Source organism: Nerophis ophidion, linkage group LG09 (genome assembly GCF_033978795.1).
Source record: "Nerophis ophidion isolate RoL-2023_Sa linkage group LG09, RoL_Noph_v1.0, whole genome shotgun sequence".
In the NCBI taxonomy this organism is placed as follows: domain Eukaryota; kingdom Metazoa; phylum Chordata; class Actinopteri; order Syngnathiformes; family Syngnathidae; genus Nerophis; species Nerophis ophidion.
This window is the reverse complement of record NC_084619.1, coordinates 15235046-15251824: the sequence shown is the minus strand read 5'-3', so window position 1 is coordinate 15251824 and position 16779 is coordinate 15235046. Positions and strand designations below refer to the sequence as shown.

At 38.2% G+C, this 16779-nt stretch overlaps 1 protein-coding gene across 1 annotated transcript in view; it reads left to right on the top strand.

Moving 5' to 3' along the window:
- lmbrd1 (LMBR1 domain containing 1) overlaps window positions 1-7611 on the top strand; it is a 111477-nt gene extending 103866 nt beyond the window's left edge. The window contains exon 16 of the mRNA XM_061910393.1: window positions 5450-7611. Coding sequence (XP_061766377.1) covers window positions 5450-5560 — 111 coding nt within the window. The 3' untranslated portion in view covers window positions 5561-7611. The remainder of the gene's footprint in view (window positions 1-5449) is intronic.
- The last annotated feature ends 9168 nt before the right edge of the window (window positions 7612-16779 follow it).

The window sequence follows — 16779 nt, the reverse complement described above, 5'->3', positions numbered from 1 at the left end:
TTCACTGCAAGAAGGCGCCTTTGGTAGCCATCCACAAGCTTCTGGTTGAATTTTTGATCACTCCTCTTGACAAAATTAGTGCAGATGAGGTAAATTTGTTGGTTTTCTGACATGGACTTGTTTCTTCAGCATTGTCCACACGTTTAAGTCAGGACGTTGGGAAGGCCATTCTAAAACCTTATTTCTACACTGCAAAAACTAAAATCTAAGTAAGATTAAATATCTTAAATAAGGGTGATATTCGCTTATTTTCTGTCTGATAAGATCATTCTTCTCACTAAGCAGATTTTTTTGTTAAGTTGTTTTACTTGTTTTAAGGGATTTGGTCCTAAATTATTTCAGTAAGGTATTACAGCTTGTTGCTGAGATTTTATGCCCTATATTGAGTAAAACATGCTTGAAACTAGAATATCAAGTGTTGCAAAGTTGTGTCATCAACATTCACAAGTATAAAACTGTTTTTTCAAAGTAATAATTTCTTATTTTAAGCATGAAAAAAATATATTGACTTTGACACAATTGTGTCTCATATTAAAACAGATGACAGGCAAATTGACTTTGCTGTTTTGATTTCAATGAAACAAAAGAAAATACGTACTCATATAGTAGTACAGTTGTTATTAGTGATAATATACTTATTTTAAGGTATTTTTGGGGGCATTGAGGTTAGCTAATTTTACCTATTTTGGAAAGTCTTGACAAGCCAAATTTTCTTGTTCTATTGGCAGATAATTTTGCTTAGTTCAAATTAGATACCCCTAAGTTTTGTATTTTTTATTCTTGTTTTTGAACACTGACTTTTTGCATATAGCCTGATTTAGCCATTCCTTTACCACTTTTGACGTGTGTTTGGGGTCATTGTCAGAATCAGAATAATTTTTTATTGCCATTGCTTGCAATGGGTTCACAAACTAGGAATATTTTTTTGTGCAATCGTGCAACATAAAACACATAACACAGAATAGGTGAGCTGTAACTGAGCTATCAGATCTTGTTATTGTTCATGTGCCTGATTGCTGAGAGGAAAAAACTGTTCAGGTGGCAGGAGGTGTGGGTCTGGACGGACCGTAGTCTCCTGCCTGAGGGGAGAATAGTTTGTGTCCAGGGTGAGAAGAGTCAAATGTGATCCGAGCCACACGCCTCAAGGTCCTGGAGGGATGGGAGCTTGCAGCCAATAACCTTCTCAGCAACACGTATGATGCGCTGCAGTCGATGCTTGCCGGGGAACCACACAGTGACGGAGGAGGGGAGGATGGACTCGATGAGAGCTCAGTAGAACTGCACCGGCATCTCGGTCAGCACCTTAAGTTTCCTCAGCTGCCGTAGGAAGTACATCCTCTGCTGGGCCTTCTTGATGAGGGATGGTCGGCCCCCACTTGAGGTCCCGGGTGATGGTGGTGCCGAAGAAACGGAAGGAGTCCACAATAGAGAAGGGGGATGTTGGAGCTGTGACATTCCTGAAGTCAATGATTATCTCCACTTTCACTGTGTTGTCCTATTGGAACACCCAACTGTGCCCAAGACCCAACCCTGGGCTGATGATTTTAGGTTGTCCTGAAGAATTTGGAAGTAATCCTCCTTTTTTATTGTCCCATTTACTCTTTGTACCATTGGCAGCAAAACAGGCCAAGAGCATTACACTACCACCACCATGGTTGACGGTAGGTTTGGTGTTCCTGGGATAAAATGCCTCTCCTTTTCTCCTCCAAACATTGCTGGGTATTGTGGCCAAACAGCTCAATTTTCGTTTCATCTGACATCACATGGATAAAAATAAGATCCTCTGGAGGAAAGTTCCGTGATCAGATGAAACAAATATTGAGCTGTGGAGGGCTGCCAAAAGCACCTTTTTGCAGTAAAACTTGCCAAGGGACATGTAACCAAATATTAACAAAGCTGTATGTATACTTTTGACCCAGCAGATTTGGTCACATTTTCAGTAGACCCATAATAAATTAATAAAAGAGGAATTGTAGAAATTATTGGAAACTCAAGACAGCCATGACATTATGTTCTTTACATGTGTATGTAAACTTTTGACCACGACTGTATATAGCAGTATTATAGAGTATCATAATAAATGAAACGATCCCCTATCGCAGGGGTAGGGAACCTATGGCTCTAGAGCCAGATGTGGCTCTTTTGATGACTGCATCTGGCTCTCTGATAAATCTGAGCTGATGTTGCTAAACATGATAAGTAATGAATAATTCCACTTGTAATTAGTGTTAAAAATAATGTTCAAAATATGAATTGTTCTCATGAATTTTTAATCCGTCCATCCATTTCCTACCGCACCTGTTCAAAAAGTTGCGTCAATGGTAAGAAGTTATTTATTTATTATTGGTTAGTGTGGGGCTTGCCCTCCTGGGGGTTCTTCAGACCCCCAAGCCCCGACATGAGAGCCTGTTTCAGGGTTACAATATTGTTTTATTTTTCAATAAATCTCTCAGTTGTTTTCCAGCAATTGTATTTCCAGCCCCAACCCTATCTCTCCTCCTGGCTGCTGCTTATAACAGAGCGACAGGTGATTAGATAACAAGGCCCAGGTGGGCCATCTACGCACCTAGCGTTGCAGGCCCGCAGGCCACGCCCCCTCCATAGTTAGCTTCAGAATAACAATGTTATGACAAAGAATAAGAGACTTATTATACTCTAGAAATGTTGGTTTTACTTAAAAATGCACGCGTTTAGTTGTGTTCAGTGTTAAAAAAAATATTATATGGCTCTTACGGAAATATATTTCAAAATATTTGGCTTTTTTGCTCTCTCAGCCAAAAAGGTTCCTGACCCCTGCCCTGTCGGAAACGTTTTATGTTGAACTCTGTTGACTTTATACATTTTATAACTAAATTGGTGCTGATTGGTTGGTTGTGCGCACCTAGCATCAATATGTGTTGAAACTAGGGCTGTGAAAAATAACAATATATGTGGTAAATAACAATTACAACAAATTAGGGCTGTCAAAAATAGCATTATATGTCGTAAATAACAAAATAACAATATATGTGTTGAAATTAGGGCTGTCAAAAATACCAAGTTAACTCGGGATTAATCACAAAAAAATTTCACATTAATCATGTACATACGCAGAATAATCACACCATTTATTTTAACTATATACTCCTTTAACCACGGATGGTCACATGTAACTTCACTTCAAAATACACCCAAAATGGAATTAAGATATTACCAAGTTTTGAGCAATGATGCATTTCAGTAAAACACCTTCAAAATGTTCCTGTATTACATTTTGACAAAATTACATATATTTCCAAATATAAGGCTTTTTTTTTTAAAAGTTATTTGAAATAATGCTAGCGAGTAATAACCTGTTATTAATCATGTTTAATCCAAATTCAAAAGTGTGATTAATCCGACTTTAAAAAATGAAATAGTTGGGCTATAAACCCAAAGTAGTAGAAATGTGCAATCCACACATGAACATACCAGCAATATGTTGATATTTATTCAAATCAATCAACCGGCGAGCCCTGCCATTATGATGTAATGGTTATCAATGCATCATAAGAACGTTCTTTGTGCAGATGATTGCACTATTTAAAGGTGCTGTTTGCAACTTGCTCACAGTTATTACATCTTTCAAAGCAAACAATATAACAATAACACCATTGGCTAGCTTGTGTTACCATTAGTGGTTTAACAGAACACATTTGTTTGACAATTGTCTGTATTTTTCACAGTTACTAAGTTTGTCTAGTTAAATATTTTACTGGCCTTAATAAAATGTTTGCAGTTTACGGCGGCCACCCACCCGGTCTCGTCAATATGTACGCGCAGAAAGCGAGTGCACCCATACAAAAGCAGTCCAAGAGAAGCAACAGAAAATGTGCCGTGTTGTTTTGTATCGATAGAATATACATTCAATGACAGCTCACACTAGCTATCCAAATCGCTATTATTAGTTAACGACCCCCAAAGCTAAAGGGTGTGAATTTGTTAAATACGTACGTAGTTACGTCCTAGAAGCCGGAAAAGGGCAGGATATACTGTTTAAAATACAAACCCCGTTTCCATATGAGTTGGGAAATTGTATTTGATGTAAATATAAATGGAATACAATGATGTGCAAATCCTTTGCAACCCATATTCAGTTGAATGCACTACAAAGACAAGATATTTGATGTTCAAACTCATAGACTTAATTTTTTTTTTGCAAATAATAATTAACTTAGAAATTAATGGCTGCAACACGTGCCAAAGTAGTTGGGAAAGGGCATGTTCACCACTGTGTTACATCACCTTTTCTTTTAACAACAATCAATAAACGTTTGGGAACTGAGGAAACTAATTGTTAAAGTTTTGAAAGTGGAATTATTTCCCATTCTTGTTTTATGTAGAGTTCCAGTGATTCAACAGTCCGGGGTCTCCGCTGTCGTATTTTACGCTTCATAATGCGCCACACATTTTCGATGGGAGACAGGTCTGGACTGCAGGCGGGCCAGGAAAGTACCTGCACTCTTTTTTTAGGAAGCCACGGCGTTGTAACACGTGCTGAATGTGGCTGAAATTTTTCTTGCTGAAATAAGCAGGGGCGTCCATGAAAAAGATGGCGCTTAGATGGCAGCATATGTTGTTCCAAAACCTGTTTGTACCTTTTAGCATTAATGGTGCTTTCACAGATGTGTAAGTTACCCATGCCTTAGGCACTAATGCACCCCCATACCATCACAAATGCTGGCTTTTGAACTTTGCGTCGTAAACAATCTGGATGGTTCGCTTTCCCTTTGGTACGGATGACACAAATTTCCAAAAACAATTTGAAATGTGGACTCGTCAGACCACAGAACACTTTTCCACTTTGCATCAGTCCATCTTAGATGATCTCGGGTCCAGAGAATCCGGCGGCGTTTCTGGATGTTGTTGGTAAATGGCTTTCGCTTTGCACAGGAGAGCTTTAACTTGCACTTACTGATGTAGCGAAGAACTGTATTTAGTGACAGTGGTTTTATGAAGTGTTCCTGAGCCGTCTGAGGGATCGAAAGTCACGGTCATTCAATGTTGGTTTCCGGCCATGCCGCTTACGTGGAGTGATTTCTCCAGATTCTCTGAACCTTTTGATAATATTATGGACCGTAGATGTTGAAATCCCTAAATTTCTTGCAATTGCACTTTGAGAAATGTTGTTCTTAAACTGTTTGACTCTTTGCTCACGCAGTTGTGGACAAAGGGGTTAGAATGCATTAAAAAATAAAATGTCTTTCATAATGGTTGGAAACGAAAATAAAATTTAAAACAAGGGCAGATTCCCTTTCATGCGTATCTAAAGACATTTAGTGTGGAAAATGTACAGGTGGAATATATATTAAAAATAGTCTTGTAAACCAATCTTTTAACGACCCTCCCCCTGCAGTTATATTGCGGACCCCCTGTTGAAGACCTCTGCGTTACACGTTCATTAGCGTGTGTTTTACCTCTCTTGATGCAGGTGTTCCTCATCGGGCTGGTGGTGTCGTGCTGCCGAGGGAAGAAGTCTGTGATTGAAGGCGAGGTGGAGGCCGATGACTCAGACGTCAGCGATGATGAATATGTGCACTGAGGTTCAATATTCCAACACGCACACACACAGCACATCTCGCCATAACTTAAAGGAGGGAGCTTCTAAGTACAATTTGGCGTGTCATTAATTCCTCCTCTGTTTGTTATTGTGCTTCGAAACAATATTACCATAGATTTAAAATGAGCATTTGTCATTTGCCGAGTACTTTCAAGACCAGGGTTTGCTGAAGTTTTTCAAGTCAATTCTCACATGTACACAGTGCATCACTATCCCGTGGGCATATATTTCAAACTCACTTGCACACTTTAGTACATTAAACATGAATTGAAAAATGCTTTAAAAAGAAATTGGGAGGCTGCTACCTTTTTAAATAATGCTTCATGCGTTCTAATAACCCTTTCAAAAACCGGATAGTCATGTGACTTTTTCTTTAACTGCTGTAAGAAAAGTGTATTTTTGAACTGTGAATGAAATACTGTACATTGTTATTTAATTGCTCCTCGTGAATGGAAAGTATTATGCATGTCATATTACACCGTGCACATTTTACCTTTCATATTTCATGAACTTGGTCTCGTTATAGGACAGTGATTCTTAACCTGGGTTCGATCGAACCCTAGTCGGCCTCAGTGGTTCGGCAGTGGTTAAAACACACCCGACTCATCGTGTAAATACAAACTTCTCCCTATCAGCATATTACGGATACGGCAACAGCTGACTGATTTGCAGGTGTGTAATTTGTTGTGAGTTTATGCACTGTTAGTTTTCTTGTTTGAACAAGGTGATGTTCATGCACGCTTCATTTTGTGCACCAGTAAAACAAACATGGTAACACTTTAGTATGGGGAACATATTCACCACTAATTAGTTGCTTATTAACATGCAAATTAGTGAATTGAATTATATTTATATAGGGCTTTTCTCGACTGACTCAACGCGCTTTACATAGTGAAACCCAATATCTAAGTTACATTTAAACCAGTGTGGCTGGCACTGGGAGCGGGTGGGTAAAGTGTCTTGCCCAAGGACACAACGGCAGTGACTAGGATGGCGGAAGCGGGAATCGAACCTGCAACCCTCAAGTTGCTGGAACGGCCACTCTACCAACCGAGCTATACCGCCCCAACATATTGTAACATAACATAGTACATAACATAACATATTGTAAATGATAAATAAATGATAAATGGGTTGTACTTGTATAGCGCTTTTCTACCTTCAAGGTACTCAAAGCGCTTTGACACTACTTCCACATTTACCCATTCACACACACATTCACACACCGATGGAGGGAGCTGCCATGCAAGCCGCCAACCAGCACCCATCAGGAGCAAGGGTGAAGTGTCTTGCTCAGGACACAACGAACGTGACGAGGTTGGTACTAGGTGGGATTGGAACCAGGGACCCTCGGGTTGCGCACGGCCACTCTCCCACTGCGCCATTGTAACTTGTAACATAACATAGTAACATATTGGCTCTTAACTAGTCATTATTAAGTACTTATTGATGGCCTTATTATAACTCTAACCCTCTAACCCTAACCAAATAACTCTAAGTCTTTATTACTTACAATATGTTACCCTAGTGTCCAAATAACTCTAAATTAAGTCTTTGTTACTTAGAATATGTTCTTCATACTAAAGTGTTGCAAAAAACATATAACTTTGTCTTCAATTTGAAAAAAAAAACATTTTATTTTTCACTAAAGAAGGGTTCGGTGTGTGCACATATGAAACTGGTGGGGTTCTGTACCTGCGACAAGGTTAAGAACCACTGTTATAGGAGAAGAAAAATCAAGAAATATTCCGTAAGTTTATTGCACTGAATGTCTTCATCTTTTTATTATGATTTTATTCCATTCAAAGCAAATAGTGCATCCTTGTAATGTACAAAAAAGAGCAGCCACTCATTGAGTTACTACATGAATTATGATCATGATGGGAAAGTGCCTGATGAATATAAATGTAATGATGGGCACATAAGCTGTTTTCTTTAAGAGAAATGATCCAAATGATGATAATATTGTGTATTTAGCAATAAACGGTACATATATTTACATAAATAAATGCTTCTGAAAATATCATTTAAAATGTTTTTCTGTGTTTTATTTAGTTCTAAAGCTTTCAGGTGTACTTAATGCATTGGCCGCTTTATATATATCCTGTGTGGGCTAAATAATGAAGTGCAGATCCACTTAACGAGGATATGTATGAAAGTGAAAGTGACATCCCTGGATTAGCGCCTATAAGCACTCAACACGCTTATAGATTAGCATGAAATGTACTTGCTTTGTTCAGTAAGTGTTTGCAGCGTACGTACCTTGGAACTCACATGGAACAACGCTCGCTAATTAAGACGCCGCCTTCGCTTACTTGCCAATAAACTGCAAACAAGTCAGGAGCCAAACAAAAAAAGATTTGGCCTTCTCACTTCATCTTGTAGGTCAATTCTTACTGAAACTGAAGGAGTCTGTGGATGTTCTCATGTATCGAGGTCATTGCATTCAATTGATGGCAGCTGGACTGTTTGGTTTGTCTTGGAAGACAAGTAGGCTTCATCAGTTCATGCTCATAGACTTAGATTGGTCAGATCTAGTCTTAAACTTTGATTGGTCACATCTAGTCTAGTAGCTGGTACTAAACCCCCAAACCAGGAAGGTGTTCCTGTGCAAGGATGGTTTCGCCCTATAGTAGTGAAAAAACACCTGTTGAGATGTAAACAATCAATCCTTCTGTCAATACCAACGGCTGTCGTTAAGTGCTGTTGTTGAAATACAAGATCTGACTAATCTAAGTCCAAGCCTAGATGAGACCAGTCTAAGTCAAAGACTAGATCTGACCAGTCTTTGACTAAATGTGACCAATCCAAGTCAAAGACTAGATATGACCAATCTAAGACTAGACATGACCAATCTAAGTCAACGACCAGATCTGACCAATCTAAGTCAAAGACTAGATGTGGCCAGTCTAAGTCAAAGACTAGATATGACCAATCTAAGTCTAGACATGACCAATCTAAGTCAACGACCAGATCTGACCAATCTAAGTCAAAGACTAGATGTGGCCAGTCCAAGTCAAAGACTAGATGTGGCCAGTCCAAGTCAAAGACTAGATATGACCAATCTAAGACTAGACATGACCAATCTAAGTCAACGACCAGATCTGACCAATCTAAGTCAAAGACTAGATGTGGCCAGTCTAAGTCAAAGACTAGATATGACCAATCTAAGTCTAGACATGACCAATCTAAGTCAACGACCAGATCTGACCAATCTAAGTCAAAGACTAGATGTGGCCAGTCCAAGATTAGATCTGACCGATCTAAGTCAAAGACTACATCTGACTTATCTAAGTCAAAGATTAGATCTGGCCAATCTAAGTCTACGACTAGATCTGGCCATTCTAAGTCTAAGAGTAAATGTGACCAATCTAACTATAAAACTAGATCAGACCGATCTAAGTCTAAGACTAAATGATACATTTTAGACTAGATGTGACCAATCTAAGTCAAAGACTAGATCTGATCAATCTTAGACTAGATGTGACCAATCTAAGACGAGACGTGACCAATCTAAGTCAAAGACTAGATTTGGCCAATCTAAGTCTAAGACTTGGTGGAACCAATCTAAGACTAGGTGTGACCAATCTAAGTCAAAGACTAGATCTGGCCAAGCTAAGTCAAAGAGTAGAACTGACCAATTTAAGTCAAAAACTAGAACTGACCAATTTAAGTCAAAGACTAGATCTGACCAATTTAAGTCAAATAATAGGTCTGACCAATTTAAGTCAAAGACTCGATCTGACCAGTTGAAGTCAGACTAGAACTGACCAACTGAAGTCTAAGACTAGATGTGACCAATCTAAGTCAAAGACTAGATCTGACTAATGTAAGTCAAAGACTAGATCTGACCAGTCTAAGTCAAAGACTAGATCTGACCAGTCTAAGACTAGGTGTGACTAATCTAAGTCAAAGACTAGTTCTGGCCAAGCTAAGTCAAAGACTAGAACTGACCAATTTAAGTCAAAGACTAGAACTGACCAATTTAAGTCAGAAACTAGAACTGACCAATTTAAGTCAAAGACTAGATCTGACCAATTTAAGTCAAATACTAGGTCCGACCAATTTAAGTCAAAGACTCGATCTGACCAGTTGAAGTCAAAGACTAGATGTGACCAATTTTAGTCAAAGACTAGATCTGACCAATTTAAGTCAAATACTAGGTCCGACCAATTTAGGTCAAAGACTCAATCTGACTAGTTAAAGTCAGACTAGAACTGACCAATTTAAGTCTAAGACTAGATGTGACCAATCTAAGTCAAAGACTAGATCTGACTAATGTAAGTCAAAGACTAGATCTGACCAGTCTAAGACTAGGTGTGACTAATCTAAGTCAAAGACTAGATCTGGCCAAGCTAAGTCAAAGACTAGAACTGACCAATTTAAGTCAAAGACTAGAACTGACCAATTGTAGTCTAAGACTAGATGTGACCAATCTAAGTCAAAGACTAGATCTGACTAATGTAAGTCAAAAACTAGAACTGACCAATTTAAGTCAAAGACTAGATCTGACCAATTTAAGTCAAATACTAGGTCTGACCAATTTAAGTCAAAGACTCGATCTGACCAGTTGAAGTCAAAGACTAGATGTGACCAATTTTAGTCAAAGACAAATTCTGACCAATTTAAGTCAAATACTAGGTCCGACCAATTTAGGTCAAAGACTCAATCTGACTAGTTAAAGTCAGACTAGAACTGACCAATTTAAGTCTAAGACTAGATGTGACCAATCTAAGTCAAAGACTAGATCTGACTAATGTAAGTCAAAGACTAGATCTGACCAGTCTAAGACTAGGTGTGACTAATCTAAGTCAAAGACTAGATCTGGCCAAGCTAAGTCAAAGACTAGAACTGACCAATTTAAGTCAAAGACTAGAACTGACCAATTGTAGTCTAAGACTAGATGTGACCAATCTAAGTCAAAGACTAGATCTGACTAATGTAAGTCAAAGACTAGATCTGACCAATTTAAGTCAAAGACTAGATCTGACCAATTTAAGTCAAATACTAGGTCTGACCAATTTAAGTCAAAGACTCGATCTGACCAGTTGAAGTCAAAGACTAGATGTTACCAATTTTAGTCAAAGACTAGATCTGACCAATCTAAGTCAAAGACTTGACCTGACCAATCTAAGTCAAAGACTAGATCTGACCAGTCTAAGTCAAAGACTTGACCTGGCCAATCTAAGTCAAAGACTAGATCTGACCAGTCTAAGACTAGGTGTGACCAATCTAAGTCAAAGACTAGATCTGACTAGTCTTAAACTAGGTGTGACCAATCTAAGACTAGATCTGACTAGTCTTAAACTAGGTGTGACCAATCTAAGACTAGATCTGACCAATTTAAGTCAAAGACCTTCTCCACCTGAGGTTAGATGTCCTTTAAAATCAGTTTTAAAAAGTAGGAAGTAGTATTGCACGATATAAATGATATAAATGGCCGATAATTGTTTGTATTACTCATTATAATGTGATAATAAGTGTTGATGACACATTCTGGCTGTGTACCGCAAAATTTGGTGGCGGCAAGCATACGACCGCGTCCTCAATGCAATGTAGCTTCATTGCTATTTGCTAACATCCCTCCCTTTAAATCACGTTTTAAAATCTCTAATGCTTGCCCGTTTGTTTTTTTCCAAGTATTATTATCATTGGAGCATGGACAATAGCTCAACATGCTACACTACACAGCGTACGAAGCTATGCTCGCCACTTGAACGTAAACAGGTGGGCGGATCAATACAATTATCAACAGAAACGATACCAAGTATAGTATCAGGATATGGTCGATACTACAGTGATTAGTCTTATATTTTTTTTACTATCACAAAAACATTTTTTGTTTTTATTGTTTACAAACTCAGGAAATAAGAGCTAATAGTAATTCTTACTTTGGTTTAGTTGTTTTGCACCATTTACTTTATCATACACTTTGTATTTATAAAAGAGAATAAGGAAAATATGTAAATACCGATAGATATTGTGATTGTCTGATTACGGTTTATTGTAATCAATATTTCAATCAATCAATCAATGTTTATTTATATAGCCCCAAATCACAAATGTCTCAAAGGACTGCACAAATCATTACGACTACAACATCCTCGGAAGAACCCACAAAAGTATGACCAATACTGCTTTTGTGAGTACTGAGTCGAGGATGTTGTTGGGACTTGTGCAGCCCTTTGAGACACTCGTGATTTAGGGCTATATAAGTAAACATTGATTGATTGATTGATTGATTGATGCTTTGTATCGATACCAACATTTGTAGTATGACCCAAAACTAATGTAAAGTATCCAAAAATGTGCAGAGTGCAACCCGTAGCTGAGATAGGCTCCAGACCCCCCGCGACCCCAAGAGGGACAAGCGGTAGAAAATGGATTATATATTTATATATGTGTATATATATATATATATATATATATATATATATATATATATACACACAGTGGGGCAAAAAGTATTTAGTCAGCCACCGATTGTGCAAGTTCTCCCACTTCAAATGATGACAGAGGTCTGTAATTTTCATCATAAGTACACTTCAACTGTGAGAGACAGAATGTAAAAAAAAAAATCCAGAAATTCACATTTTAGGAATTTTAAGGAATTTATTCGTAAATTACGGTGGAAAATAAGTTTTTGGTCAAACACAAAAATTCAACTCAATACTTTGTAATATAACCTTTGTTGGCAATAACAGAGGTCAAACGATTACTATAGGTCTTTACCAAGTTTGCACACACAGTAGCTGGTATTTTGGCCCATTCCTCTATGCAGATCTTCTCGAGAGCAGTGATGTTTTGGGGCTGTCGCCGAGCAACACGGACTTTCAACTCCCTCCACAGATTTTCTATGGGGTTGAGGTCTGGAGACTGGCTAGGCCACTCCAGGACTTTCAAATGTTTCTTACGAAGCCACTCCTTTGTTGCCCGGGCGGTGTATTTGGGATCATTGTCCTAATGGAAGACCTAGCCACGTTTCTTCTTCAAAGCTCTCACTGATGAAAGGAGGTTTTGGCTCAAAATCTCACAATACATGGGCCCATTTATTCTTTCCTTAACAAGGATCAGTCGTCCTGTCCCCCTTAGCAGAAAAAACAGCCCCAAAGCATGATGTTTCCACCCCCATGCTTCACAGCAGGTATGGTGTTCTTGGGATGCAACTTAGTATTATTCTTCCTCCAAACACGACGAGTTGAGTTTATCCCAAAAAGTTCTGTTTTGGTTTCATCTGACCACATGACATTCTCCCATGTGCTCTCTGGCAAACTTCAGACAGGCCTGGACATGCACTGGCTTAAGCAGGGGGACACATCCGGCACTGCAGGATCTGATTCCCTGTCGGCATTGTGTGTTACTGATGGTAACCTTTGTTACTTTGGTCCCAGCTCTCTGCAGGTCATTCACCAGGTCCCCCTGTGTGGTTCTGGGATTTTTGCTCACCGTTCTCTTGATCATGTTGACCCCACGGGATGAGAGCTTGCGTGGAGCCCCAGATCGAGGGAAAATGTCTTCCAGTTGATTTTTTTCACACCAAGCTGCTTGCCTATTGTAGATTCACTTTTCCCAGTCTGGTGCAGGTCTACAATTCTTTCCCTGGTGTCTTTCGACAGCTCTTTGGTCTTGGCCAATGTGGAGTTTGGAGTCTGACTGTTTGAGGCTGTGGACAGGTGTCTTTTATACAGATAACGAGTTCAAACAAGTGCCATTAATACAGGTAACGAGTGGAGGACAGAAGAGCTTCTTAAAGAAGAAGTTACAGGTCTGTGAGAGACAGAGATTTTCCTTTTTTGAAGTGACCAAATACTTATTTTCCCCCATAATTTACAAATAAATAATTTAAAATTCCTACAATGTGAATTCCAGGATTTTTTTTCACATTCTGTCTCACAGTTGAAGTGTACTTATGATGAAAATTACAGACCTCTGTCATCATTTGAAGTGGGAGAACTTGCACAATCGGTGGCTGACTAAATACTTTTTTGCCCCACTGTACATGTTAGGAAAATATGAGCGGACAGAAAAAGGTTTAATAAAATGATATATTAATATAATATAATTGACCTTTCACATCAGCTGCCTTGGCCATCTTGTGTTGTATCTTAGATACTAAATGGAAAAATATATATATTCTGTTAGAAAATTGGTTGAAAACGCTGACTTCAGCTATGTTGGCGTGGGATATCCCTTCAAATGTGTTGAAAATCATTTTTAACCAACTAATTCTGCTTATTGTGACATTTGTAAGAAGCTTAGAAGTCAAATGAAAAGTTATCTAAAAGAGTGAATAAGGAAACAAAACTCAGCACAATACAAGATGTATATATTTTTGGGGCATTTTTTCGTGTTGACGTGGACGTAACGTGGCCCGCAGTGCGGCCGCAGGACTGAACCTTCCCCACAGGCTGGTGACAAAGCCTGGGAGGAGAGTGACGCAGGAGGGATGTGATGTTCTGCTTCACACGGGGACAGTTGAGGGAGTCCAAGCAGCCTGCAGGCAGCTGCCACTCAGGCCACATCCATCCAGTAACACGCTAACAACACGAGTTTCAAGGGCACCGCTGTCTCCAGGAAAATATTCCAAAAGCATGTATAATATTCCATGTGTTGACATGACATCTTTGCATGTTTTCCGCACGTAGACGATATATTATCATGGAAATAAATGAACATCAAGTACTGCGTTCGTTTTAAATAGTGACTTGTCAAAAGGTTGACTTATAAGGCATTGTTTTAATTGATTAAATGTTATGAAAGAATAATACCCATAGTAAAATATTAAAGACAACATGTAATCACCAAATATTGCATGTAAAATGTAATAAAATAAAGGCCAATTAATTGATTACATTTTATGAAAAAAAAATACCTGACAAAAAATTGGATGAAAAATTAGATTTTAAAGTGACAATGCTACATTATATACATATACAGTATATATGTGTACACATATATGCATATATATATATAAATATATATACACACACATATATAAATGCATTTATATATACATATACAGTATATATATATGTACACATATATATGTATACATACATATATACATATACAGTGTATATATATATGTACACATACATATATATATTTATATATATATACATACACACACATATATGCATACATACATATATATGTGTATATATGTACATATGTATACATATATATATGTATACATATATATATATATATATATATATATATATATATATATATATATATAGTCCTGAGTTCAATCCTGGGCTCGGGAACTTTCTGTGTGGAGTTTGCATGTCCTCCCCATGACTGCGTGAGTTCCCTCCGGGTACTCCGACTTCCTCCCACCTACCTCCAAAAACATGCACCTGGGGATAAGTTGATTGACAACACTAAATTGTCCCTAGTGTGTGAATGTTGTCTATCTGTGTTGGCCCTGCGATGAGGTGGCGACTTGTCCAGGGTGTACACCGCCTTCCGCCAAAATGCAGCTGAGATAGGCTCCAGCACCCCCCGCGACCCCAAAAAGGGACAAGCGGTAGAAAATGGATGGATGGATATATATATATATATATATATATATATATATATATATATATATATATATATATATATATATATATATATATAATGTATATGTGAGGTCAGGAAAAAAACACAGAGGCTGGTTCATCCCTACAAGCCTGTTTCGCAGGTTTCCCGAAACCTGTGAATGTAAACAGAGGCTGCAGGTTCAATACAAATATCGACTGTAACAACAGCAGCTGGAGTACTGACTGTTATATGGTCGATACTACAGTAAGTACATTGATATTTTTATTATTACAACAGTTTTTCATTATAGTTAAAAAAAAAAATCATAGGAAATAAAGCCCTGGACACAGGAGGACTTTAAATACAAAATCCAAATAATTTCAATCAAAGCCAACAGTTGTTACATCGCCATCCTGTTTTTGTTTGATTTTAGTTGTGATAAAAAAAAAGGAAACTTTCAATAAACTTGAAAATTTTAAGTACCAGAATTTTTTACCTTTTTAGCTGCCTTTGCAACACGTGTTGAAATGTTGTATTATCATTTATTTACCAAATAATATATTATAATCACAGGAGGCTGCAACATACTTTATTTCCATCTTCTACCTCTTGTGGGTTACATGGGGGCGGGGGTGCTGGAGCCTATCCCAGCTGCACTCAGGCGCAAAGCGGGCTACACCCTGGACACACGAGGGAACATTTAGTTCTGCCAACTAACGTAACCCCAGGTGCACGTCTTTGAAAGTGGACCCCGAGCCCGGTAATCAAACCCAGGGCCTTCTCGCTACGCCACTCTGCTGCTATTTTCCTATTTCATTTCAACAATCTTCTTAGTTTTACCAATTTTCCCCAGGAGATTTTCCCATATTTAGAAATGCAAATGTTGACCCGCAGCATTAGAGCGTGCGCATAATAAAAAAAATTCTGTGAAATCCCCTGATGTTTTTTGGCGCCACATAAAAGATTACGGGCCTGATTTACTAAAGATTTGCATGAACCAAAACACGTGCAAAACTGGTAGCACACGCAAAGCTGATCTACGAAACCTGTGCAAAGTGTAATGTGTCTCAAGTGAGCAAAATAAATTGTGCAATCCTGTCTTCATTAATATGCAAAATATACGCTGATGATTAAAACGCCCACAATATTGGGAGAAGATGCAAATATAAATATTTAGCACACGCAATGTGATCTATCAACACTCATCATTAGGGTTTAATTAGCAGGTGTCAGAAGGACGTGCAAACTGACACAACCGTTCTCGCGCTGCACAAACACGATGGAATGGCGAGAATCCTCCATCTTATGTGTGTGTGTCAACATTTTGTACGATCAGAGATGAAAAATATTACACATAATGTCCATTCAGCAACATCATTTTATAATTTTAAAGCTGCTAGACGACTTACGGGGCTGATTGAAACATTCAATTGATGTGTTTTGGTGTTCGTTTCATATTTTTTAATGGTGTTCGTTTCATCGACGTCCCCATGTTGTGAGTTTTTCCTTGCCCTTATGTGGGCTCTGTACTGCGGATGTCGTTGTGGCTTGTGCAGCCCTTTGAGACACTTGTGATTTAGGGCTTTATAAATATTGATTTATTCGTTTTTTTCACATAGAACATACAAGTAAAATATTGTATATATGTAAAAAAAAAAACTTTTAACTTTAAG